At 32.2% G+C, this 27,321-nt stretch overlaps 1 protein-coding gene across 1 annotated transcript in view; it reads left to right on the forward strand.

The window, feature by feature from the left end:
- The first annotated feature begins 6,559 nt into the window (after nt 1-6,559).
- LOC143244701 (thromboxane-A synthase-like) overlaps nt 6,560-27,321 on the forward strand; it is a 45,271-nt gene continuing 24,509 nt past the window's right edge. Inside the window, exons 1-5 of the mRNA XM_076489823.1 lie at nt 6,560-6,602; nt 8,261-8,357; nt 9,738-9,951; nt 10,459-10,593; nt 11,640-11,880. Coding sequence (XP_076345938.1) covers nt 9,868-9,951; nt 10,459-10,593; nt 11,640-11,880 — 460 coding nt within the window. The 5' untranslated portion in view covers nt 6,560-6,602; nt 8,261-8,357; nt 9,738-9,867. The remainder of the gene's footprint in view (nt 6,603-8,260; nt 8,358-9,737; nt 9,952-10,458; nt 10,594-11,639; nt 11,881-27,321) is intronic.

A 27,321-nucleotide genomic window follows, 5' to 3' on the forward strand; every position in this document is an offset into this window, starting at 1 on the left:
TAACAATACGACCTGTAAGAGATAATATGTATACAAACTGTTACTCAAATAAATTTCCTCATCAGTTCTTAATATAATTGATCACAATTTGGTAAGAAATTTTACGGAAAAAAAACGATATAAATTATATTTTGTAATAAATTTGGCGTTGTTTTAAACTTGGTTTGTCAAAACTTCTTATGTTATAGCAATATTTAATGAAACAATGTCAGGGTTCGATTGAAACAGAAACTTTGTGTAAAAGTTTTCAAACACGATATAACATTAATTACATTTACATTTATAAAAAAAATTAACGAAGAGCACAGGAGTAGAAAACAATCCTTACTGGTCGATACATAAAAACCTAGTTTTGTTTTAACAGGTCGAGATCCATCACCACCAAAACTGGTTTAATTCCAAACAAGTAGGGCCCGGCACAGGAAGGTTGTTAAGGCGCTTGACTCGTAATCCTAGAGTCGTAGGTTCGAACCTCCGTCACATCTAACATGCTCGCTGTTCCAGCCGTGGGGATGTTACAATGTGACGGTCAGTCCCACTGTTCGTTGGTAAAAGAGTAGCCCAAGAGTTGGCGGTGGGAGTGATAATTAGTTGCCTTCCCTCTAGTCTTACACTGCTAAATTAGAGATGACAAGCGCAGAAAACCCTAGAGCAGCTTTGCTCGATATTAACAAAAAACAACCAAAAAAGTAACTGGAATACAGTATTAGGTAAGACCTTTGTTTCAGGCCTAGTTGCTTGAAGTCAAAATATGGAAACTATGTTGTCTTACATCGCCTTCTCTTCACATATATATATGTGTTAGAATTAACATATGAAAGTTGACGAGAATATATCATTATTTCTTTTCCAAATAACTGTCCTGTATCAGTTTGTTAATATCAGATATGTACAACTGTAACTTGGTTTAATAATAAGTTGATCAGAAAGGAAAACAATATAACCGATATTTAGATTACTTTCTATTTTTACCTACAGAGTATAAGTTATCTCTTTGAATTTCAATATACAGTGGTAGCTTTTGTATGTTTTTGTTTCTGAATTTCGCACAAAGCTACTCTTGGGCTATCAACGCTAACCGTCCCTAATTTGGCAGGGTAAGACTAGAGAAAATGCAACTAGTCATCATCACCCACCGACAACTCTTGAGCTACTCTTTTACCAACGAATAGTGGGATTGATAGACATATTATAACGTATCCACGGTTGAAAGGGCGTGCATGTTTTGGGCGACGGGGATGCGAACCCGTGACCCTCAGATTACGAGTCGCACGCCTTAACAAGCTTGGCCGTGCTGGCCGTCTGAAGATTTGACTAATATATATTTTTTCAAGGTAAGGAAAGTCAGTGTAGTCGTACGGCCTGACAGTAAAAAATAAATGCAGACTGATAACACGTTACATTTAAATATTTTGATAGAAATGGTGTATAGTTGGATTATCTGTAGTGTGGGACTATTTCTTACAATACTAGTTGGGCAAACTCATCTAAATGTCGCAGTTTCATCTTCATAGTTTGAGGTACTTTATCAATCAATCAAATATCTGTTACTTCCCAGTGGCTCCAAGGTTTCTAATTCCCAGATTGTAGTTTCTATACCTAGTGATCCCAGGTTAACAACGTGAAACGTTCTGTATTTAATACGCTGTTTTTAAGAATGTTTAAGAATCTTAATTAGTTCAACTAATTTATCCCAATGTAAAAAAAAAAAATTGATTCGTTCAAAAACAGAGTTAATATAACCGTCTAACTGATACATGTTTATTAAACACGTAGTTAAAACGAGGTTAAGGAAGAAATACGTTAATATTAGTCAGGTTCTGGCGAGTGTAAGTGTAGAGTTTCTCTAATCTTTCTATGACCGAAACTATTTCCCAGCTTCCTTGAGAGGATGTTTATTTCATAATATCTTATTTACTTCTCAGTTTTACGAAATTCTTAATTAATGGAAGCAATATTGTTAATTAATTTAATTAAGTGAGTTTTATGTTTAAAATCCATTAAATAGATAAATACCTTAAACTTTTAGACAAAAATAATTGTACACTTTTCCAGACACAGAGAGTACTACAAGACTGTAATGTCTACTCCGTGAGAAATTAAAATTATTAGTTTAAATATATGAATTTATTTTAATTAATGGACAACAAATCACATCTTCAGTTCTCACATGCTTCCAAATAACAAATTAGGTTTAGGTCCTGGTATTCCCAGCTTGACAAAACTGTTGAAATGTTTTCTCCTTCTTATAATCTTCAGTAAATAAACAGTTTTCTGTCTCAGGATGGCTGGTGTGGATAATAACATCAAAATGAAATAGAGAATAACTTTTCAACATAGTTAGGTTATCTTCAGGTTAACCCTCAACCAAAGAATACATTAATAAGTTAACAACACTCTTCTAATTTCATTCATTTTAAACTGAAGGAAGGAGAGAGAAAGCTATATTGTTTCAGATATTCACACAAAACTACACAAAAACGTTTTTTTCTCGCTTTCCCGAATCTTGAAATATCAAATAAAAATGAATGAGACAAAACACCTCCCTCCAGCTCATGGTTTCTCTAGTTACATTCATGGTTCCAATATACGTGTGAATATTTATTATGTTACTAAAAAAGTGCAAACTTTGAACCCTCATAATGACAGTTTTTTTTATACTGATCTCTGAACTCCCTCTAGACCAGGGAAGAGAGAATGATGGTTATCTTAATAACGATTACTCAAAATTTAGGAGGAGAAACAACTTTCACATTAGAGTTACGAAACGTTAACATGATATGAAAACTTTTAAACATTTTTGTTTTCTGAAGAATATATAAGTGCGTCTGTTATAATAATATCTCGAGAGATGAATACCTTTATTAACTCAACAGTCTAGTTGTGAGGGACTGTCGCTTATTTATAGAATGTTTGTTTGAAATTAAATCCATTCTTATTTTATATTATAATATGTATCTAGTCCTTTCATTTCAGTTTGTATAGAGTGTGATAACGTACTGTTTTACAAAAATAATTTAATTCAATACATTGGTTTTCTAATATAAGTGTGTCCTCAATCCAAATATTTATGTATAATAGATCTGCACTCAGTACACGTGCAAGGACGTGGAAATGACAAATATATTTTAACTGTTGTCGTTAGTCAAAATTAAGTATCGTGTGATCAACTGTGTCGTATTGCTTGCTAAAGCATGACACTGAGGTTGTGAACACTTTTCTATCTAGCAACGAATATTCTTTGTATATCATCAGTATTACACGTTGTTTTGTTATTTTATATCACAAATTTAAACTAATCTCAAACTCTCCACGTGTGGTTGTTTTGATTTTATACAATACACATTAAAGTAAGTTGAAAATTTACCTCTTGAAGTTAACGTTACTTACCACCAAATGGTTGTATCTTATTTCCTTATTTTCTTTTAATTCATTTTTTCTTCTTTAGTTGGTAAAACAGTCACCTTCTTACAACTGTCTGCAGGCATTGAAGGGTGATATAGATGTGGGATGTTGTGAGCACCCATATCTCGCTCTCCTAATTTCTATTCATATATTTATTGTTACTCTTGTATTTCTTATGTGAGACTGTCGAGTGTAGGCTAAGACTGATAGACGGTGTATCTTCACCACAATGTAGGTGTTACTTCCACAGTCACTTCCGAAACCTAGGATACATTTTATAATCCCACGTTATTACTTGTACCGTTGGATCTTTTCAATCAGTGAAGCTTCTGTATTTAATTTATTCTTGTTTCGATTTGTTTTATAAGTTATAACAAACTAATATAATTAGTCGGATGTTTGAATTTGCTGTTTTAAAGCAGTCCTTTCTTGTGATTTTGTTTACTTAACTTCATTATATATATTTATATATATTATTAATCTTCCGTACAAATTATACTGTTCTTTTAATTGTGTATTTGTTCTTATCTCTCGTAAACAAGTAATTTCAAACTATGAACTTAATTATTTTGTAAGATGGTATACCGTTACCTGATACTGTGAGTCTAAACTTATTATTTTTGTGTCTTTAGTATTGCATAAGACCCTGAGAAAATTAAACTAGGCGGCAATGAACATTTATTATCCCAAAGGTCTAAAGTTAAACACATTTTAACACTTATTTTCCCATTTTCTGGATTAAAAAATAGATTGATTTATTAAGTTTCTAATGATAAAAGTACGAATCTTTCAATATTTATTTTCACTTTGTCAAAGCATTTCATTTTTCTTCAAGAGAAAACGTTTATTTACAAAAATATCTTGGAATTCCAGGTTAAACTTACTAAAAAAATTTCAAAAACTTATAGACGAATAATCACGTATGTTTTATTTATAAAGAAATATTATATTAATGTAAAAGATTGCAACAGTTTCTCTATTGTTTTCTGTTATGGGTTTTTTCTCCACAACAACTATTTTATTTGATTTTAGCTGATTCTTCAACTTTCTTACAATTCACATTAACATCACCACTGCCTACTGATTTACAACGCTAAAATCAGGGGTTCGATTCCCATCAGCAGAAAACCCGATGTGGCTTTGCTATAAGAAAACATACAAACATCACTACTTCAGTGTTGGAAGGGTTTATTTCCTTCCTTAAATATTGCACGTTGTATAAACGATACTGTCTAGTTTATGTTTAGAATTATTCCAGATATATGTTAACACAACACCAAATACACAGACCTTTTATTAAGGTATTTACTTTGAGCGTATCGATTTATTTATACGCACTTTTGATTTATCGGTTTTTAATAATCATAAAGCCGTTGGTAACCACAAACTATCATCATGTCTGATAAGGTTTAACCATTTATGACAATAGAAGAACACGCGTCTTCAAGAAATCAGTTTTAATACTTCCCCTTGGTGGACTGAGCAGATTTCCTGATGTAGCTTTGTTATAAGAAAACACATCTACACAATTTTAACACAAATATAAGATACCCTGTACCTCCCAGTGTTTTCAAAAGGCGAATGAACCTTTTTTTTTTGTCTTACCCAACTATTGTTTGATGTGTGAAGTCTCGACGTTGTGTTGCTCCATAACGGTAATAAGTATCCGTCTCTTCCCTGACTCATTCGGTGCACCTCAAAGAGGAATACAACTGCATCAAGACCTTGTTAGAAGCCTTGAAGTATGATGAGTATGAGTGAGAGGTTATCGGATACTTCAATATTGTGGTATTCCTGATGGGTCTTCAAGGAGGCTTTACCAAGTTTCTCTGTTATCTTTACCTTTGGGACAGCAGAGAAACCGCAGCGCACTACAACAGAAAGCACTGGTCACAACGGACCAATTTCTCTGTGAGGAGGCATAATATCAAGTTTGAGCCACTAGTGGACCTTCAGAAGGTGTTGTTCCCTCCATTGTACATAAAGCTGGGTCTTATGAAACAATTTTTCACAGCTCTTGATAAGAAGGCTTCAGTTTTCAAGTACCTTCAAGACTTCTTCTCTAAACTGTCTGAGGCAAAGGTCAAAGCTGATGTCTTTGTTGGACCACAGATAAAGATTATACTAGAGCGCATAGAATTCCCCAAGAAGCTCAGTATGAAGGGAAAATAGCTTGGGGCAGCTTTGTCGCAGTGATTTGGGTCTTCTTGGGCAATCACAAGGCCGAAAATTACTGTTTCTGGCTCTGGTGAAGTTTTACTGCAAAATGAATTGCAGGATGTCCCCTGAAAGTCCATATCCTTGACGCTTATCTTGATAAATTCAAGGAGAACATGGGAGTATACTCAGAGGAGCAAGGCGAGCGTTTTCATCAAGATATACTGGACTTTGAACGCCACTACCAAGGAGCGTATAACGAAAACATGATGGGAAACTATATTTGGGGGGGGTGAAAGTGATTTACATTATAATCACATATCTCGAAAAACTACTCACTTCTAAACTTTTTTGTATAACTTCAGTACAAATACATGTAAATCTTGATTCATCTGTTGTTTTGTTTACACCCTATGTAAATGAAAATGTGGAAATTTGTCCGTTTTTACATTGAAAAAAAGTTAATTTCTAAATTTCATTATCCAATCCAAAAAAGCAAGGTTTGAAGGGAATAAAGACCATTTACTGTACTTTTACAACATAAGCAATTAAAAAAAAATAACACAACGTTTGTGTTACATAGTGTAATCATAGAACAAATACTTTTGGGTCAGGTCTTAAACACTATGACCTTGTTAGGCCTGCGAGCACTTTGTGTTGCCATCTTGTCTAAAATGAATTTCACTGGAGACTTGTAACCTCGATTCCGATTGGTTCTAATTACTGGACGGCTGGTCTCATAATCCTTACTTAAGGGTATAAAAAGACTCGGCTATCACCGTAACAAATAGTGACGAATTGTACAGAATAGTTGTGCCGAAAGTCATATAGAGAAGTCATACTTCCCTGTATAAAGTTTAACGTGTTTAATTTGTCTTATTGCAGACGTGATTGTTTTGTTTCGTTTTCCAGTGACCATAATTATTTTGTGAGTTTATTCAGTCAGTTTATTATGAGTTGTTTATTGTTTAGGTTCTGAGCATAATGTTCGGACCAGTAACGATCGTCCTTTTCATAATACTATTCACAATCTGGATACTGTAAGTACATTTTTGTATATTTTAAGACATTAGAGACATTATTTCAACATAAAACATCTTTTCTGTGAAGGCTACTACTGGTATCACTTGTTGTGAACATTTCCGTTTTTAATAAAATTCGTTAAACTAGGTTTGTTTTCAGTTTTGCGCAAAGCTACAAAAGAGCTATCTGTGTTAGCCGTTCCTAATTTAGCAGTGTAAGACTAGTGGGAAGGTAGCTAGACATCACCACCCACCGCCAACTCTTGGGCTGCTCTTTCACCAACGAATAGTGGGATTGACCGCACTTATAACACCCACACGGCTGAAAGAGTGAGCATGTTTGGTGTGACGGGGATTCAAACTCGCGACCCTCAGATTACGAGTCGAAAGCCTTAACCAACCTGGCCATGCAGGAACTAAGTAGGTACATTTCACACAAATATAGCTCTAGAGCTCTACTGCCAGACAGTACTGATTTGTGTGTAGAATCTTTCTAAAGGTACAGCCATATCAACAAGTTGCTGTTTTTTAATGAGATATTTCTAAAAACAAACTACACCATTAACATTTTATTTAGCAGCTTATAATATATTATAAAATAAAGCGAAATTGGTGTTTCTGATGTTGTTTTATGTTAATTTCAACATCTATTACAAAATAGTAAAAGTTTGTGATGGATTACATAAAATTAGTTTCAATATGTATTACAGAAAGTCAAAATAACCCTTCGTGGATAGTCTGAAATTACTTTCAATGTGTGATATAAAGAAGCAAACTAACGTGTAATACTCATATAAAACATATAATAATATTTATGTCCGAGTTGCTACACAGAAAACAGGTGAAAAGTAAGTGTTATGCTGACCTCCATATCCGTGTACAGCTACAACATTATTTTCGATACTAAAGCAATACGACAAAGTTGATCACACGATACATAATTTTTACTGACGACAACAGTTACAATACATTTGGCAATTTTACATGTTTATCTGTATTTGTCATTTCAACGCCCTTGCACATGTACTGAGTTCAGAACTATTATACATAAATATTTGGATTGAGGACATACTTATATTACAAAACCAATGTATTGAATTAAATTATTGTTGTAAAACAATACGTTATCACACTCTATACAAACACAACTAAAATGACTAGGTAGAGAGTATAATATAAAATAAGGATGGTTTTATTTTCAAACAAACATTCTATAATATAGCGACGGTCTCTCACTACCAGACTGTTGAGTTAATAAAGGTATTCATCTCTCGAGATATTATTATAACACACGTACATATATATTCTTCAGAAAACAAAAATGTTTGAAAGTTTTCATATCATATTAACGTTTCGTAACTTTAATGTGAAAGTTGTTTCACCCCCTAAATTTTGAATATTAGTTGTTAAGATAACCATCATTCTGTTTTCCCTGGTCTAGAAGTAGTTCAGAGATCGGCGTAACAAACTGTCATTATAAGTGTTCAAAGTTTGAACTTTCTTAGTAACATAAAAAAATGGTTGAAGTATGTTGTTAATTATTAATGTATACTTTAGTTGAAGGATGTTGTTAACTTATGAATGTACACTTAGGTTGAAGGATACTGTTAACTTCTAGATGTGTAATTTGTTTAAAGAATGTTGTTAACTCTAACTTTTTATTTTCTAAACATTAGAAGAAGGAGAAAACATTTCAAAAGTTTTGTCAAGCTAGGAATTCCAGGACCAAAACCTAATTTGTTGTTTGGTAACATGTGGGAACTATACTGGAAGGTATGATTTTATATTCTTTACTCAAAATATAATTCAATTGTTTAAACTGGTACTTTTATCTTTCACTTTGAAAATATTACAGTCTTGTTGTTCTCTTTGTCACTGGACATGTGTGTTAATGATTTTTGTTTAAATATTTAGTGAAATAATCTATGCAAGATTATTATCTTGTATAAATAAGTTTGTATTTATATCGTATATACTTGTTTACGTCATCTAACCTCGAAGTAAAACAAAGTTTCTAAATATATACGAAATATCTTATCAATAGTTTGTAAAACTAAAATGTTGACTGAGTTTTAATAATTAGAATTAATGAAACTACCCTAAATTGCTTAACACACAATATTTTTGCCACCTATCTTCATAAAGTAGCAAAGTAAAAATGAGTTTCTTAACATAGAATTCAATCTATTCACACTTTTCAACGTTGTATAAAACTATTGTCAGTGAGTGTTTCATTAATTACTATTATAACTTAGAATATTTTCATTACACTATTTTTCTGCCTTCGCAACGCTTGGTAAATTTAAAAAGTTCTTTTGAGTTTGATAAATTAATATTAATTAAACTTTAGCAAGTTATGTTCATTAACATTCAGTTAAACAGATCAGGTAGCTTGTCTTTATTGATTAATAATTAATTAAATCATTCATTGCTGATATATTTAGTTAAACTATTCAGGTCAGTATGTTATCATGTGTTTTCTTTAAGTTATCTCTGAGTTAAATTCCTTGAACAAAAAAAGCAATAAGAGTGGTGCCATTAACTAACCGTTTTATTCAAAATAATGAGTACATATATTATTGTTAAATAAGCACAAAGCTAAACTATTCAGCTACTAATTTCGGTCATTGAAAGTTTAGTGAATCTCTGTACTAACCCTAGCCACTGACGTGACATTTCTTAAATAACGCTGTTTTAACCACAGTAACTCTGTTGTTGTTTTTTAAATAATCAGTTGTTTGACACTGGAATAAATTAATTAAATTCCTTGTTAAACTTGTTAAGATTATTAATAATACTTAAAAAAAAACGGAACGTTTCACCTTGTTAACCTTGTTAGCCATTGCTATCAAAATATTTCAGCATGAAAGATGATTTTAATTATATTTTGTATCAGTAATGACACTTAAAGTTATTCCTCAATACTTAGCAGCAACCAGCTAAGACTGAATATTGAAATTCAAAGAGATGACACTTATCATATAATTATCGGTTATATTGTTATCTTTTCTGATCAGCTTAATATTAAACCAAGTTACAGTTGTACATATCTGATATTAACAAATTGATACAGGACAGTTATTTGGAAAAGAAATAATGATATATTCTCATCATCTTTCATATGTTAATTATAACATATATATATGTGAATAGGATGCGAAGTAAGACAACACGGTATCCCTAGTTTCACTTCAAGCAACTAGGCCTGAAACAAAGGTGTTATCTTATAAAAAACAAGCTGTAGTTTATATGTTGATTACCGTATTCCAGCTACTTCTTTGGAATGAGACCAGTTTTGGTGGTGATGGATCTCGACCTGTTAAAAGAAATTCAGATTAAGCATTTCATGGATTTTGCAGATCGACCAGTAAGGATTGTTTTCTACCCTTGAGCCTTTCGTTAAATGTTTATTAAAATGTAAATTTAATTAATGTTGTATCGTGTTTGAAAACTTTTACACAAAGTTTCTGTTTCAATCGAAATCTGACATTGTTTCATTAAATATTACTATAACATAAGACGTTTTGACAAACCAAGTTTAAAACAACGCCAAATTTATTACAAAATATAATTTATATCGTTTTTCTCTGTAAAATCTCTTACCAAATTGTGATCAATTATATTATAAATTGATGAGGAAATTTATTTGAGTAACAGTTTGTATACATATTATTTCTTACAGCTCGTGTTCTTAAATATTCTAGTATTAGTAATGCTGGTTATATGTGGTATATGTAAACAATGAACAGTGTATTCAGTAGTGAAATAACTGTATTCAGTAGTGAAATAACTGTATTCAGTAGTGAAATAACTGAATATTGTGGTTTTCTTCAAGGTGTTACTTTTGCATCGTGTTTTATCACTGGGTTTTTAGGGTTTTTTTGAATTAGATCCACCTAGGAAACCCGGAGAACCTATTAACGACTTCCTAATTTTCCTGCGTGGAACTCGCTGGAAGAGAGTTAGAAGTGTAATAACCACTTCCTTTACCACCATGAAACTTAAAACAGTAAGTATTAATTACTTTATTCAACTCGTGAATATTCACAGATGTCTTCTTTAGAACAACTATAAAATACAGTTCTTTTTTCAGAAGTTCGTGTGTCCTTAGTTCAAATGCATATTTACATCCAGATAAAGTCTTGACAAACACCACCTGTAACAGCTTATTAAACACATGTTAACTAACCTTTATAGTTCACAATAAGAATGCTCATTCACACAATGTGCAATCGAGTATCACCCTTTTATAAAATAAAAGGGTTGCATAACATAATATTAACTCCATTCATGTTCCTTATGGCTATTCATTGATCCGCAATATCATCTCAAAGGCTCAATTGTAAGTTTCAAGGATTATAATACTAACCTACAAGGTTTCATATCCTTGGCGTATACAGTACAGATATTCCATTGTTTGCCTTTCTATATAACTAAAAACCAACAATGGATTTGGAAAAAGTTGATGCTGTTTCACAGGAAGTCATATTGTTCTAATTTCGTTATCCAGAGCATATTTTAAAATATATCAAGCAGTTTAACAAGCCACATAAACAACTTTGTTTATAATTCCAACAAAGAACAACTCTTTTGAGCAACAAAGTTTACAACCGTTATTCTACAAAAGAAACTTTTAATCAGTTGTTAACATTACAATCATATGAAAAACGTGAATATTTTTGTTTATTCTGTCGACAACACAAAGATTAGAAACGATATATTTGTAAAAAAAAGAAAGTATTAACGCAAATATAGAACGAAATATATTTTACTAAATATTTATTTGAATATTTTGTGCGATTCATAAATTCGTCTTACAGTAAATTATATTACATATTTTTCACTTAAATTTAACTGATGTTGCTAATAGAATATTCAAACACCCACTTCGATATTTAACGAAAATGTATAATTTGATATGTAATGCTTTATTCTTCAACCCACAGATAAGAATAAGAGGTACATTCACGTGTATTTATTTACAACATATAACCATATTGCGCAGTATTTTAAATTAATTTATTTATAACTATAACTTCCTTTTTCGTTCACTAGATGGCACAAACTATGGATGAAACTATAAATGATTTATTAATAAATATTGAGGAATATTCTAGACAAGAAAATTATCTAGACGTATATAAGCTATTCCAGGCCATGACTATGGACGTTATGGTTAAATGTGCTTTAGGAATTGACGCACATGTTCAGAAAAATCCGATGGAACACGAGTTAATGAATCATGCCAAAGTAATTTTCGGTACTTCAATACAGTCGTTGCTTTTCCTCATTCACAGTAAGAGTTTTGGTATTTTGGTGTGTATAATAGTTTTAATAAATTTGTTATAGTGGAGAAAGTGTGTATGAAATTGTTTAAATTTGTATCGTTTGCTTAACAGTGTTTGGTCTGACACTTCAAACGTACTCTCTACCGAAGGAAGGAAGATGTCGTCAAAGATGACGAGTCCAAATGTTGTCATTAGATAGAAGGATGTTTGTGACGGTCTTACAAGCGACCATTACTCATACAATACATGTCTCATCATGTTGATAATTAGTTAATTAAAGAATCCTGAAAGGATGCTTAATACTAATTCATTAAATGGTTATATATTAATTCGTCCCATACTTTCACATTATTTTGTACGTTTGAAATTGACAAACGGAAAGATACAGTAAGTGAATAATTTATTATTAATTATAAATAAAGAATTTTAACACAATTAAATCTGGACGTTGATAGTTTGTACAAATAATGTTGCTGTATAGTAATTAAATTTGTATAGAAATAATAGTCATCAGAGATATGTGAAAATCCGCCTTTTAAAAATATGTACCAATTATTTTGGCACACATCAGTAAAACTGTTATTGTATAATAAACTTATTGTTGACGATGTAAAATATTGTATAAAGTCAAAGTATAATTTTAAGTATTGCATGATATTGCTCCTTTTAAGGTCATTTAAATTTCAGACATTTATTGCAAACGCGGAACAAAATGTATCATATTACATTTTATTTTAATAAAGCACAAAGCTACTCGAGGGCATCTGTGCTAGCCGTCCCTAATTTAGCAGTGTAAGACTAGAGGGAAAGCAGCTAGTCATCACCACCCACCGTTACCTCTTGGGCTACTCTTTTAGCAACGAATAGTGGGATTGATCGTAACAACATAATACCACCACAGCTGAAAGGGCGAGGATGTTTGACGCAATGTGGATGCGAACCTGCGTCCCTAGATTACGAGTCGCATGCCTTAACACGCTTGGCCATGCCGGGCCCATATTACATTAAATAAAACTATCTAACACAACTTTTGTTCCTGGATAATAGGTATTATTTCTCAATTGCTTATGTTGTACATGTACAGAAAATGGACATTATTCCCTTCAAACTTTGCTTTTTTGACCTGGGTAATGAACTTTAGAAATTAACCTATTTTCTACGTAAAAACGGGCAAATTTGCATATTTTCATTAATATAAGGTGTAAACAAAACAACAAATTTACATGTATTTATACTAAAGTCATACAAAAATGTTTAGAAGTGAAGAGTTTTTCCAGATTTGCTACTGTAATGTGAAACACATTCACGTATCACCCCACAAATATAGTCTCCCATCATGCTTTCGTTATACGTTCGCAAGTTAAAAAAACAAAGTTTGAAGAGAAAAATAGCTCTTTCCCAGTTACTTTAGGTATAAGCAATTAGGAAATAACACTTTCAGTCCGGGAATAATAAAAAGTAAAAATTTTGTTACATAGTGTAATATATGATGTCTTTGGCTTGATGTCCATATGACCTTTTTGTAAAACATTTGATTGATAATTAAAAGAATAAATTTTATTTAATATAACGTCATTCTGGGAAATATAAATAGTAAGCAAATTTCATATTTTTATTAATACTTCTCATTGAATAAAGTATGATGTGTAAGTTATTAGGTTGTCCAGAAATAAATGTTGGAATTCTCACAATGGTAATTACAAGCTGAATATTGAGTGACTTATCATTGGTTGGTTTAATCTAACGTTTGTCGCTCATAAGGGGTTGTAATTGTCTGCTGTTACAACTCTACTCAGAATAAGTTTCCCAAGCACCAAGGCAACACAGACATGAATGACTTTTGTCTGATTTTCCTCTATTATTTCAAACTTAGACGAAAAGCTATCAAAACTACCCGAAACATCAGCCAGACATTCGGTTATGGATCTGTTACCAACCGTAGAGGTTTCGACATGGTGATTAAAATCTTGAAGATCACAAAGGTCGTGGAAGAAAGCTATTTTTAAATGAAAATACATTAACGGAAGCAGTTGAGACAGCCCTTCAAACAACAGTACGTCAGCTTGCAGAAAAGCAAGGCACAAACAAATCAAGCATTCTCAATTACCTGAGTGCGATTGGAAAAACTAAAACGTTGGATAAGTTGGTTATGCATGAATTGATTGAAGATCAACAAAAACGGCATTATAAGACCTGTCAAGGATGACGCTCCAAATATTGAACGAATTGGGAATCGAGGTTCTACCTCATCCACCTTATTCCCCAAATCTTTCCTCTACAGATTTTCATTTTTTCAAGCACTTTGACAACTTTTAGAACAATAAACACTTTCAAAACAAGGCAGCTTACTTTGATTAAATCATGTTTTACAACACTGGTTTATACTATTCTAAGCTTTGTAGTTCAAAAACGACATTTATTTATGGACAACCAAATACTTTGTTGCAAATCAGTAAAAGTGTTATTGCATGATAAACGTTTCCTTGACTATGTAAAATGTATAATAAAGTTAAAGTTTTAAACATTGTATGATATCGCATCTTTTAGAGCAATATAAACCTAATGACATATGTAATGGGTGTGTGGTAAAATGCATATAACTGCGATATTGTTACATTAAATATTGCTATTGATATATTATAATATCACTGAAAATCTTTAAGCACTTGAGTAAGGTACTGTTCTTATAGGACACGGAATTTTATTATCTGATGAATTAGGGTTAAGAATCCTTTTTTCACGACAAATTAATTAAAATTGACTTACTGGATTAATTATAAATGAATGAGAGTTAAGTGTCCTTTTTAGAACGAAGTAAATATAATTGATTTAATGAATTACTGTTAAGAATTCTTTTTAGAACGATTTAGTTATTTAGTTATCGGCATCATGAGACATATATCATAAGACTAACGGCTGTCTGTTTTGTTGTCCTATCAACGTGCCCCCAACAACACGCCTTTTATTTAAAACTTTGACGGCATGACCACCTGTAATGGCGACAAAGTCACACTGATGACACCGTTTGGAAATATGATCTCGTCATCTAAAGTGACATCTTCCCTTTGCACCCATTTAGCGCCCTCTTTTATTCAGTCTGAATTGCTGGATTTACTACTGCTGCCTTTTGGTTCTTAACAAAAAGTACTATGCATGAAAAAAGGCAGATACTGTGAACTAAGAGTATCAAAATAAGCGAAAAATGTGCCACCTATTTATCGTTCCAAATGTTCATTGATGATTTTTATATAATTTTACGTCCTAATTATATCTAATTTTTATAAACGCAATTGAAAAATAAAACTGATTAGATAAAATGTTATTTTACATAGTTTACCACAAACAACATGATTTTTGTCGTATATCTTTAATACGATTTTATGGTTGTGTTTTAGTGTCGTTTCCGGCTTTTGGTTGGTTTACGAGAAATATCAGACATCTTCAGTATAAATTTTGGAACAAAGGTTCCAATCCATTTCTTGATCTTGTGGAGGTTTGTCGTCAAGTTATGAAATCAAGAGCAGCTGATCAGCGGTATGTGTAAAAATATACTTTGACATCAACTAGCTAACCCTTATATTAAAGCTCATATTAACAAAACTTTAGAATTAGGTTTAATATAGACTTTTACGAATTTATTGTACTGCTAAGACATAGTTATTAAACCATTTGACTCGTAATCTCTAATTCGAATCTTCTCACCGATTATACCCGTGTAAACCATGGAGAAATGATAATGCTTCAGCCAATCGGCCTGACATGGCCAGGTAGATTAGAACTTGCGACTCGTAATCTGAGATTCGCGGGTTTACATCCGCGTCGCGCCAAACATGCTCGCACTTTTAGCAGTGGGGGCGTTTTCATGTGACGGTCAATCCCACTATTCGTTGGTAAAAGAGTAGTCCAGGAGTTGGCGGTGGGTGGTGATGATTAGCTGCCTTCCCTCTAGTCTTACACTACTAAATTAGGGACGGCAAGCATAGATAGCCCTCGAGTAGCTTTGCGCGAAATTCAAAAAACAAACAAACAATCACATGTAAGTAGCATGCTTGTGAATTTTTCTAATCTTTGGTGTTTCTTCGTTTTTTAGCGTATTGGAATTTACGTTCAAATAAATATAAGTTTCCTTTTAAAACTTGTAATTGTACACTTTAGTGATAATTAATTTCAAGCAACGTGTCCATAGAGATAAAGGTCAAGGTGATATAACCTTCTTGGAAAATATTTATTTGGGAACTGGTCAAGTCCTAAGTTAAAATGGTTTTATTTGAATATTGACATATATAATTTTACTATTTTGATGGTATTAATCGAGTATATATGTTTAATCAAATAAATATATGTCAACTTTGACTTCATTACATTAAACCTCTCATAATTTACAACTGATTTTGCGTAATACACTCAAAACCTTTGATTGCAAATTATCTGAATTCTGCAGTAGAATAACTTTTGTTTTTTAACTATTTAGGCACAAAATATATATAGAGAAACTGATTTAAAGTTAAATAGCAATTCTTGATAATAATGTTTTTCTTGTTGTTTTTTTCTATCAGAAACTGACCATCAAACTCGGTATGAATATTATGAATCCTGCAAGTGGAGTTTTTGTAAAATTTGTTCCAAGAAATTCCCCGAAATGATGTATTAAAACACCAACATAACCTTTCTTAAGCTAGTCCACTACTGGATGTTCAATAAGCAGTGTAAAAATGTTTTAAATAGGATTAAATATTGAGTTTGTGGTACACTTTCACGTATATCTTTGTCAAAGTGCGTACCTCATTTATCTCTTTGAAATACTTCGTACCTTCCAATATTCAATATTCAAATAAGAAATGATGTGTATTACGTTTTACCTTAATCAATAAAAGTTCTCTAAACTGAAATTTTTGAAACTAAATGACTTAGTAAAATAAGACTTAACACTTTCAGTAGTATTATACTGCAATTATAGCTTTATTATATTACTTCAATAATTCATAGAATAATAGTTGTGAAGGGAAAATGCATTTTGGGGTTATATTTTATTAAAACACCAAACACATTGTGGTGTTAGCTATTTGGCTAGAAATGTGTGAGTAGATATGGCACTTATTGCCTGGCACGGATGTTAGGAAGATGTTAGGAAGAGAGGTGGAGAAAATGGAATTATAGACCCCACAAAGAATGAATTCATCAGAAAAAATGACGTCATAATTTCAGGAAGTATCGTCAGAGCGTGTATTGCTATTAAAGATTGAAGACAGAGAGAGTGTTGATATACGTGCCACCATAGTTCATCGAAGTGAAGCCATACAATAATGCCGTCAGAGATGATTACGACACTTGTCTTAACGTCACTGATTGCACTCTTTCTATGTGTGACCACATGAGTGACCTTTGTACTTCCTAACAAGCAACAATCTTAACGTCAGACAGAGGTTTATCTCGAAGTTTTATGAGAAATACATCAAGTGAATGATAACTATTGTTATTTTAAATAACAGTGAAGTCAAACAGCACATCAGTATTATCAATTCCTCTTACAGTCTTAAACACTTCAATCAGGCCCCTATCTTTATTTTTCTAAGAGAAAACAATTTAAGTATCTTAATCTTTCTTCCTATGTTAACCACTTCATTCCAAGTACCATTTCAATGACCCTTCCCTGTACCTTTTCGAATAATTCTGTGTCTTTCATACGGTAAGAAGCCCAGAATTGAACACAATTCTTCATGTTTGATCTAACCAACGATCTATACAACTAAATCATATACATTTTTACACTTGTATTCAATATTTCTGTAAATATAATTTAAAATCCAATTTGCCCTACCACTAGCAAAAACACACTTCTTGGATGGCTTCAAGAAAAAACAATCATTACCCCAAAATCCTTTCTTTAATAATACAGTTGAGGTTATTCTCCTACAAATACAATTATTCAATCATTATACCTCACATACAGGTTCTTCCATTTATTATAATGAAAGCCATCCGCCATTTATTTGTGGAACTCATTAAATGACCTAATTTCTTTTCTAAAACAGCAATATTCTCTTCACAGCCAGCCATACCTAAAACCTTGATATCATCATATTTAAATAATTTATTAATTATTCCCTCATCTATGTAATTAATGTAAATCAAAAGAACAATGGTTAGAAAACTGAGCGCTTAGATACACCGCTTGGAACACTGATCTAGTCTGACTAAACTCCACTTATAACAACCCTCTGCTTTCTTCAGTCAAGCCACTATTTTATCCAATTAGTTAACTTATCCGTCACATTTACAGAGATAAGTTCTATGTGACACTTTATCAAATGCTTACGAAAATACAGATGCACCAAATCCACACCTTTTCCCTCGTCTACATATGCAGTAACATTTTGAAAACATATCAGAGATTTGTAAGGAAATATTTTTTTCCTTATTGAAAATATTTGCTCTCTGATGAAACTGTAAACTTTATTCAATGACTTTGAAAATACTTTTTATTAGACCTTTGAAAACTTTTCCCACAACTGTCGCAAGACTAATAATACTATAATTCTTGGAATACCTTTTTTAAGAGGCGACCGACATTAGCTAATTTTCAATCTGTTGGTACATGTCCACTATTCAAGGACTGACGAAAATTTTGACAAGGAGTTCACATATATAATCCTTGATCTCCTTTCAAACCAGCGGAGAGATATAACCTCGCCGAGAAGTCTAAACATTCTTTAAACTCTCAAATTTTATTGTAGTAAGCTCAGAATTTATGCAACTGTCTTATTCAACTTCGTTTTCATTCATCAGTTCTTCAATATGAGGAATACTGCTTAAGTCTTCATTAATAAAAGCTGGAATTAAATAACCTAGCCATTTCATAGCCATCAGATAAAAGCCTCTTTTATCGCCCCTCAAAGGTTCTATCCCCTGTATTTATTCCTGATACACTTTTTTTAAAAAATTCTCAATATTATATCTTATGTTATCAGCCAAATAATTTCGTACATCACTTTAGGTGTTCTAAGTTCCTGTTTCGCCAACTTATTTGATCTCCTATTGTTCGAAATCTTCTATAATACGAGTTAACTTGTCCTACAGTGGCTCAGCAGTATGTCTGCGGACTTACAAGGCTAAAAACCGGGTTTCGATACACGTGGTGGGCAGAGCCCACAATAGCCCATTGTGTATCTTTATGCGTAAATGAAAACAACAACAATCAGTTACCTTAAATTACTTATATATGTAATATTTTTTTATTTTATTTCTACACCCTTTGTATGTTTTTTATTTGCAGCTACCATTTTTTTTGTATGGAATATATTTCTCTTGAATATTAAAAAATGTTTGCATGGAATATATTTTTGTTAAATATTTAAAAAATATTTCTATGGAATATATTGATGTTGAATATTAAAAAAATATTTGTATGGAATATATCTCTGTTGAATATTAAAAAAATGTTTGTATGGAATATATTACTATCGAATTTAAAAAAAAATGTTTGTATGGAATATATTTCTGTTAAATATTTAAAAATGTTTCTTTAAAAAATTCACATTTGTTCGCTGTCTTCAGTTAAGTCAGCTGACCAAATTGCAACACATAATTCTTGTTGCATCACTTCAACATTTTTTTTTTTTAAATTTGGGACCAAAATATCGTTAATCCTGATTTCCGTATGCAGAAAAACAGCAAATCCAATACCGCAATGTACCTTGGTGTTACCTTAATTTTTACGTTCTCAAACCATTTTTATATTGGAAGTTACCAATAAATCTTAAATATGATTTTCTAGTACGTCTTTTGAACAATTTTGTGGAGAAATTTACCTTGAACAGTTCGTAGAAAACTTTCTTCCTCATGGTTTGACTCTATCATTTCCCAGTGGACATGTTTGAAATTAAAATCACCCATAATTACGTCTTTATTAACAGCTGAAATCTAAATCTCACTGTAAAGTTTCTCAATAGTTTCATCAGGTTCATCTGGTATCTGTAACAAATTCCTGCTAAGAGATTTTGCCTTTAGTATCCACTAATAGATACCCAAGTGGTTTTAGTCTTTCTGCTGTTACTTGTGATAATATTTTCAACTTCAACAGGATATAACTCACACATACATATAAAGACACAATTTTACCTCTCTTGACTTCTCAGTTCCTTTTTAGTAACTGATAACCATGCATTTGAAATGCAAATAATTTCAAACTATTTTCTTTGGCTAACTCACTTTGTCTCTGATCTGTATTTTTAAGTCACTTTCCTTTAATCTATAGTTTTTGTTGAATAACTACGGCCCTTTCTCTCCCAGTAGCTCAGCGGAATGTCCGCGGACTTACAACGCCAAAAAACCGGGTTTTGATACCTTTGGTGGGCAGAGCACAGATAGTCCATTGTATAGTCTTGTGCTTAAATCAAAACAACAACAACACTTCCCTCTAATGTACATTTCCTGTTGACTGACTTACGTCTGATATATATTTTCTCTTGACTAACAGTCTTCCCTCTGATCTATATTTTCTGTTCACTGACACATTTCTCTCTAATCTATATATTCTGTTGACTAAATTTCTTCTCTTTAATCTATACTTTCTATTGACTAACTCACTTCTCTCTAATCTATGTTTTCTTTTGAGTAACTTACTTCCCTTTCATCTGTATTTTGTGTTGTCTAGCGTCCTCTTCTTTAACCTATATTTTCTATTTAATAACTACCTTCAATTTGATATGCATTTTCTGTTGACTAACTTCCTTCCCTTTAATTTATATTTTGTGTTGACAAACTATCTTCTTCTCTGATCTGTATTTGCTATTGAGTAACTCACTGCCCTCTCATCTATATTTTCTGTTGACAAATCCGTTCTCTCTAATCTATATTATCTGTTAACTAACTCACTTTCCTCTTATCCGTATCTTCTATTGACTAATCCACTTACCTTTAGTCTCTGTTTTCTGTTGACGAATTCCCTTCCCTCTAATCTATATCTTCTGTTGACTATCTTCTTTCTAATCTATATTTACTCTAAATTTTGCTATGCATCTGTTTTCACTGGTTACACAGTGGTCCAATCTCTTAGTCTACATAATAACACAATATGTTGCAAGCCTTCCATTACTGTAAATCAATTTGATACTCTGAACTTAAAACAGTATTTTCCTTTCTTATTTCCATACACATATTTTCACTTCACTGGATCAAATAAGTTCATTTTAATAAAATTATTTCAAAATTTCTTTGCTTCATTTTACTTTTTACTCGTAAGGTTTCTTCCCTTTACATTATTATCCACTGTAGTATCGGGCAGTAACAGATATCATAAAAAACATATATTACATTGGTTTTGGGTTTTAAATACTCTAGTCTAAATTATTACATAGATGTTTGATCTTAAGTTTCTTCAATACTAGAGTAGTTGCTACAGGATCAGTGCCCTAGGGTTCCACATGAAGCAACTCAAGAAAGGTCAAAATTTCATTTATACAGTCTTTCTTTATGTGGCTAGGGGTCTGAATAATGGAAAAATGACACATTTCTTAATGACCAACTTTTTGAATATGAAGACTAGTCTAACACACCGTTACAATTTGAGAAAAGCCTAGTTGTAAACAGTTGCTGAACGTTCATTTCTGAGTCTTCTTAAGAATAAACAACTTCAGATCTTACATATTATCTGAAACCTAAAATATCTGCTTATAAGTGCTTGAAAGACACATCAACACCTTTTACGTTACGTGCAAGATAAATTATGTCTGATAAAAATAACATCTCAAGCTTGAATTTACTGAATAATAATGGAACTGTCAATTTATCTATCGGACCCCCTCCAGTGGTTCAGCGGTATGTCTGCGAACTTATAACGCTAAAAACCGGGTTTCGATACACGTGGTGGGCAGAGCACAGATAGCCCATTGTGTAGCTTTTTGCTTAATTCAAAAAACAACAACAGTTATCCATCGGTAATATTTCTTCAATGTAGGTTTCTCTAATCTAAAGAAACGATAAATAACGTAAAACATTCTAATCTGAAAAGTAGATAAATAATATAGATTCTTTTAAGCCGAGAAGTTGTTAAACAATGTAGGTTTCTCTAATCTGAAAAGCTGTTAAATAATTTATTTAACTTCTACATCTAAATTACAGCTTAACCCAGTTTTAGGTTGTTTGACGTTCTAGTACGGAAAAGTATTAGAATTCTTTATCAATAAATCTCAAACCACTGGGTGAACCATAACGTACTAGTATTTTACGGTATTGATCGTGGTCCATTACTCTATCTGTTTTGTAAATATATCCTGTCTCCTCAAGAGAAAAACCGTCCCAAACCACCATACTACCTCCTTTAAGATTCTATGTATTGTGGTAAGAACCTTTCACCTTTCTTCTACAGGAGGTGCAACCTGGGATTTAAACAGAATATTTCAAATTTGATTCATTCATCCATAACTCCCTTTCACAACATCAACAGTCCAGTTTTAATACTTTTAAGCAAATTTCAGTCTGTTGACAATTTTCATGGATTTAAGTAAAGGTTTAATCTGCTACATGATCGTATATTCCATTCTTGTTGAGTCTTCCTGATGCTGTAGAATTTGACACTTGTCTGTCATTTGGTACATGGCTCTAAATCTCATGCATGAGATCAGTGGTAGTCTTCCTTCTGTCCTGAAGGCTGCATAAAGATACTTAACATCAATATCATTGAGTTTAGATGTTCTGCCTATTCCTATCTTATTGTCAAATTTACCTGTTTCTGTCTCACAGTCTAGAGTGTGCTTGACAGTGTTAAGGAAGCATTTCAATTCTGCAGTAGTTTGTTGGAGAGTCGAACTAGCATAACGTAAAGCATTTATATGAACTCTTTGCTATACTTAGAAATAATTCTATATTGTACGTAAAATATAGATAAATAGTCTACTTATGTATAAAATTAATTTGTGGAAAGTGTCTACTTATAAGTGCCTGAAAGAGAAATTAATATCTTGTATATTTTGAGCTGTGAAATAACAACAAAACGTAATATGCATATTGTTAATATCTGTTTATATCAAAGTTTATCTGTAGTGCGTTATAAAATTGATTTATTCTAGAATATACTAGCTCATTGGTAGCTTATTTCTATATAGTTAAGACGGCTGTATCAGATTCTAAATTTGATCACTATGTTCATTGAAGCAGAATCCTTAGTACAGGTATGAGGAAGTTCTAAAGAACGGTATGTAATCTCACTCTGGTTCACTCATCAGAGATCAGCATAACATTGCCATAGTATTAAAATTTATATTCTCAAATGACATTTAAGAATTACACCCATGGAATGAAAAGAATGAAAAATATTATCTTGTCTGTCCTAACACTTTTGCATAGTACTGTAATTTCTAGATAGATAGTTTCAAAACTTAGTTTTCAACGTACCACAGACAGGTATTTGTGCAGCTTTCTACTTAATAATAAAAAACAATACTCTCTCGGCTCAGGAAAATTATAGATCAGTCAACTATAAGTTTAAGGACTTAAGATGTATCTGTGTTGTAGAGGTAATTCTATAAGTTTAAAGACTTAAGATGTATCTATGCTGTTGAGGTAATTTTATGTTGAATTACAAAAGAGTGAAAGTGAACAAATTATTATTACAGACATATTCCTTCATGAAAACTATTATGATCAAATAACATATTTTAGACCATAAACACTGGAAAACTAATAATTAATTATCAAAACTAAAAGATATAAATATACCGAAGCAAACGTACAAACTGTGAATATAGTTTTACAACAACTGAAAGCAAAAATGACCAATACGTATTCTTTAAAGTTGATACCAAAGAAAACTTTTATTTGTCTTCCACGAATTATGGAATTTATGTAATTATGTTTTCTAGTTAAAATTAGTAGACGGCTCGAATATGGATCATGAAAGAAAACTTATTACAAGTAACTATTGTACAACGTTTTGACACGTTTTCATTATCATCAAGTATTGATGCACAATGAAGATGAAATAATAGGTTTTACAACAATAACTCACCGGGCAGGTAACAAATAGTTTGTGCAATTTTGTTATTCTAGGTACAAGCCAGCATTAAGCCCATCTGTGCATCATTTCTAGGATAAATAATATTCGGTGTGTGCCCAACGATTTATTGATGTAAAACTTAGTCTGTTGCGTTTCAATAGCATATCATAAGATACATATTGTCCTGAAAAGGTTTTGTTTGGTTGTTATCAATCACAAAGTTACAAGATGGCTTATGTGTGACGTGTCTTCCGCGACTGCAAAAACCCAACTGAAAAAGAGAAATTTCAAACTCACAACAATATAAATTAGATAACGAATACTTTTATCATACACAAAATACGATATTTTACTTACATCTTCAGCAAACACAAATTAGAGTCAGACCATCAATAATCAAGGTTCTCGAAAATCAAAATTAACCTCCCAAAGATGTTTACTTCATGTCGTTTGACATCATATTAAGATAACATAATTTTGATAAACAAGATTAGCGCAATACACATTGCAATTATATCGTAGCTGTTGTAAACCACTCAAATGATGAAGACAGTGATGAAATCTGAGTGCTTGTTTTTCTCTAAGTGTCTCAAAAGAAATATCACTTTACAGTTACAAGTTGTTATTTACAGTAATAATGTTATAAAATACTAGTTTGGCTTATATGGCCAGAAGGTTAGAGACCTCGACTTTCAATCTGCAGAGATTGTACTACAATTACTAAAACAAACAAAAGTTTACAACAACTGCAAGGGCATTACAGTATCTGAGATGCCACTAGAAATTTTGGAACTCTTTAAAATTATTACGAAATGAATGAGAAGATGTGTGATGTTTTTTTTTTATAGCAAAGCCACATCGAATCCCCATGTGTCAGATAAGTTAATTTATCATATAAGTTATTTTATAAGCATAATATCTACAGGAATAACCTTAACAATGTCGTGATATAAATATATATATATGATCAGTCGGTCTTACAAGTCATCTAAACAATATGTTATTGCCAGTGCTACTGACTTACCTACCCATAATTTTTCCTTTACGTAACATTTACTTATCATCAGGTCAGTTGTCCTTATGAAAAGGGAATTTGTCAGTGGCACAAATAGCATTATTCCAGCTGCCAGAGATTAAAGAGACAGGGATTTTGCCAAGACTACAGACAATATGTTTTTTACCAGGTTTACTTGTCTTGAGATTAAGACATAATTTAATGTATTCCTTTCTGAAAAGTCTAGTTAACTCTGCTCGTCATATTCTTTGTGTTATTGTCACTTCACAAGAGAAATATCTCTTACGGGTAGCCATTTAGAACTTGTAGTGAACTCGCAATGGAGAGTGCATGATCAATTGAGTGATGATGCTAACACACAGATGAGCAGAGAGGTCTTCCAGAAAAGAAAAGACTTTATATGAACCACATACAATTTAAAAACCCAAAGATGTTGCAGCTGTTTCAAAATTACCACAGCCTGAGATCATTTTACATAGTATTAGGCAAGTCTAATGGTAGTGCAAATAGGATTTTAGGTTGTATCTGTAGAAATATTGAATACATGTCCAAAAAGATTATAATTTCATTGTATAGGTCCACTTGTTTGGCCATATATGGAGCATTGTGTTCAATCTTTTACTCGTTATCTTAAGAAGAACATTGAATTTCGGGAAACAATTTACAAAACGGCTATTAACATTATAATTGAAGTGGAAAAGTTGTCCTACCATGACAGTCTACGATTCGCAGAAATGTTTGTGGTTAAAGGCACTTTGATTGAGTTGCTCAAGATTGTTAAAAAGATGGGTAGTGTTGATGTAGTGATAAGACAAACGGATAGAAATATGAACTTACAGAATAGCTGGAGTAATCTTCAGCTGAGACAGTTTTGTTTTTGTAAGATAAAAGTTAGTTTTTGGATTGGGTTACCTTCAGATATGATGGAAGCATTAAGGTTAAGTGAGTTTAAACAATAGTTCTCAGATTTTATTATGGCTTTGTATGTAACATGCAATAAGCTCATGGTATGTTGATGAAAAGGTCTCCATTTTAAAAGAAGAAATTTGATTTTTTAACTAAAAGCTAAACAGCAAGGTATTGGCCATAACTGGATGACAGCATGCTAAGTGACAGAGAATTTTATCAGGAGAAAGAAAAAAAGGAAGAGACCTATAGAAGCTTTACAAAAAAGGAAACAAGGTGCATAACATTAGTGTTGGACAAATCTCTAATTTAAAATACTAAACAATTAAATCATTTTTTATATAAATTGAACTTAAACATTTATGTCTTGATATGTAGTACTGACTGTGAACTAAGAAACTTGTGAATATTTTTGTTGATATTTTGAGATGAACAAGGGAATTATATTTGTTATTTGTTGCTTTTTCTGTTTGGTGTCCATTATTGTGCAGTTTAAACACTAAAAATAACTACATTATTATATTGTGGAGTTTGAATAACAGATAAAATTATGTAACCACATTCTCATAAATACGAACAGCAAAATTCATAGTTAAAATGGAAACGCTGATTGATCTTTAACATTTAAGGAGATTTCACTGGAGGATATCAGGATAATGGTGGTTTTGTTACATATCAGAATTATGAACACTGAATTTATTACTTATGAATATGCATGAACTTTTAGGTTTTGTAACAAACAGATTTTTGATCATTATGAATAGTCTTAAATGTAAAAATTGACAGGAGATGTAATTTTTATAACATTTGTGAAATCTGTTAGACACTCTGATCTACATTTCCATTCTCCTATCTGTTACCAACAAGTGGAATGCTTCCTCTAATACAGTGATTTTTTTGCTGTTAACTTGAGTCCTATCAGGATTTTGTTTAATAGGTATATGATTGGTAAATAAATATATTTGTAATATTGAAGAACAAAAAGACATATACCCAAATATTAGGGGCAGGTAACTATCACAGTGCATCAGCTAGTAAAATATATTATTTCAATATACTCATTTTTACTCACCGATCATACAAGCCCCCTAGTGGAACAGGAGTATTTCTGTGGACTCATAGAGCTAGAAACCGGGTTTCGATATCCGTGGTGAGCAGAGAGCACATGTTGCCCATTGCATAGCTTTGTGCTTAATTCACAGTCCATAAACATTCTTAAAATTAAACAATAAATGAACTAACAACACATAGAAACATAGAAACAGTTTTAATGTCAATAATTAACCAATCATGGCCCGGCATGGCCAATTGTGTTAAAGCGTTCGATTCGTAATCCGAGGATCGCGGGTTCAAATCCCTGTCGCAACAAACATGCTCGCCCTTTAAGCCGTGGGAACGTTATAGTGTGACTGCCAATCCCACTATTCGTTGGTAACAGAGCAGCCCAAGAGTTGGCGGTGGGTGGTGATGACTAGCTGCATTCCCTCTAGCCTTACACTGCTAAATTAGGGAGGGCTAGCGCAGATAGCCTTCGAG

Source organism: Tachypleus tridentatus, chromosome 1 (assembly GCF_004210375.1).
Source record: "Tachypleus tridentatus isolate NWPU-2018 chromosome 1, ASM421037v1, whole genome shotgun sequence".
Lineage (NCBI taxonomy): Eukaryota > Metazoa > Arthropoda > Merostomata > Xiphosura > Limulidae > Tachypleus > Tachypleus tridentatus.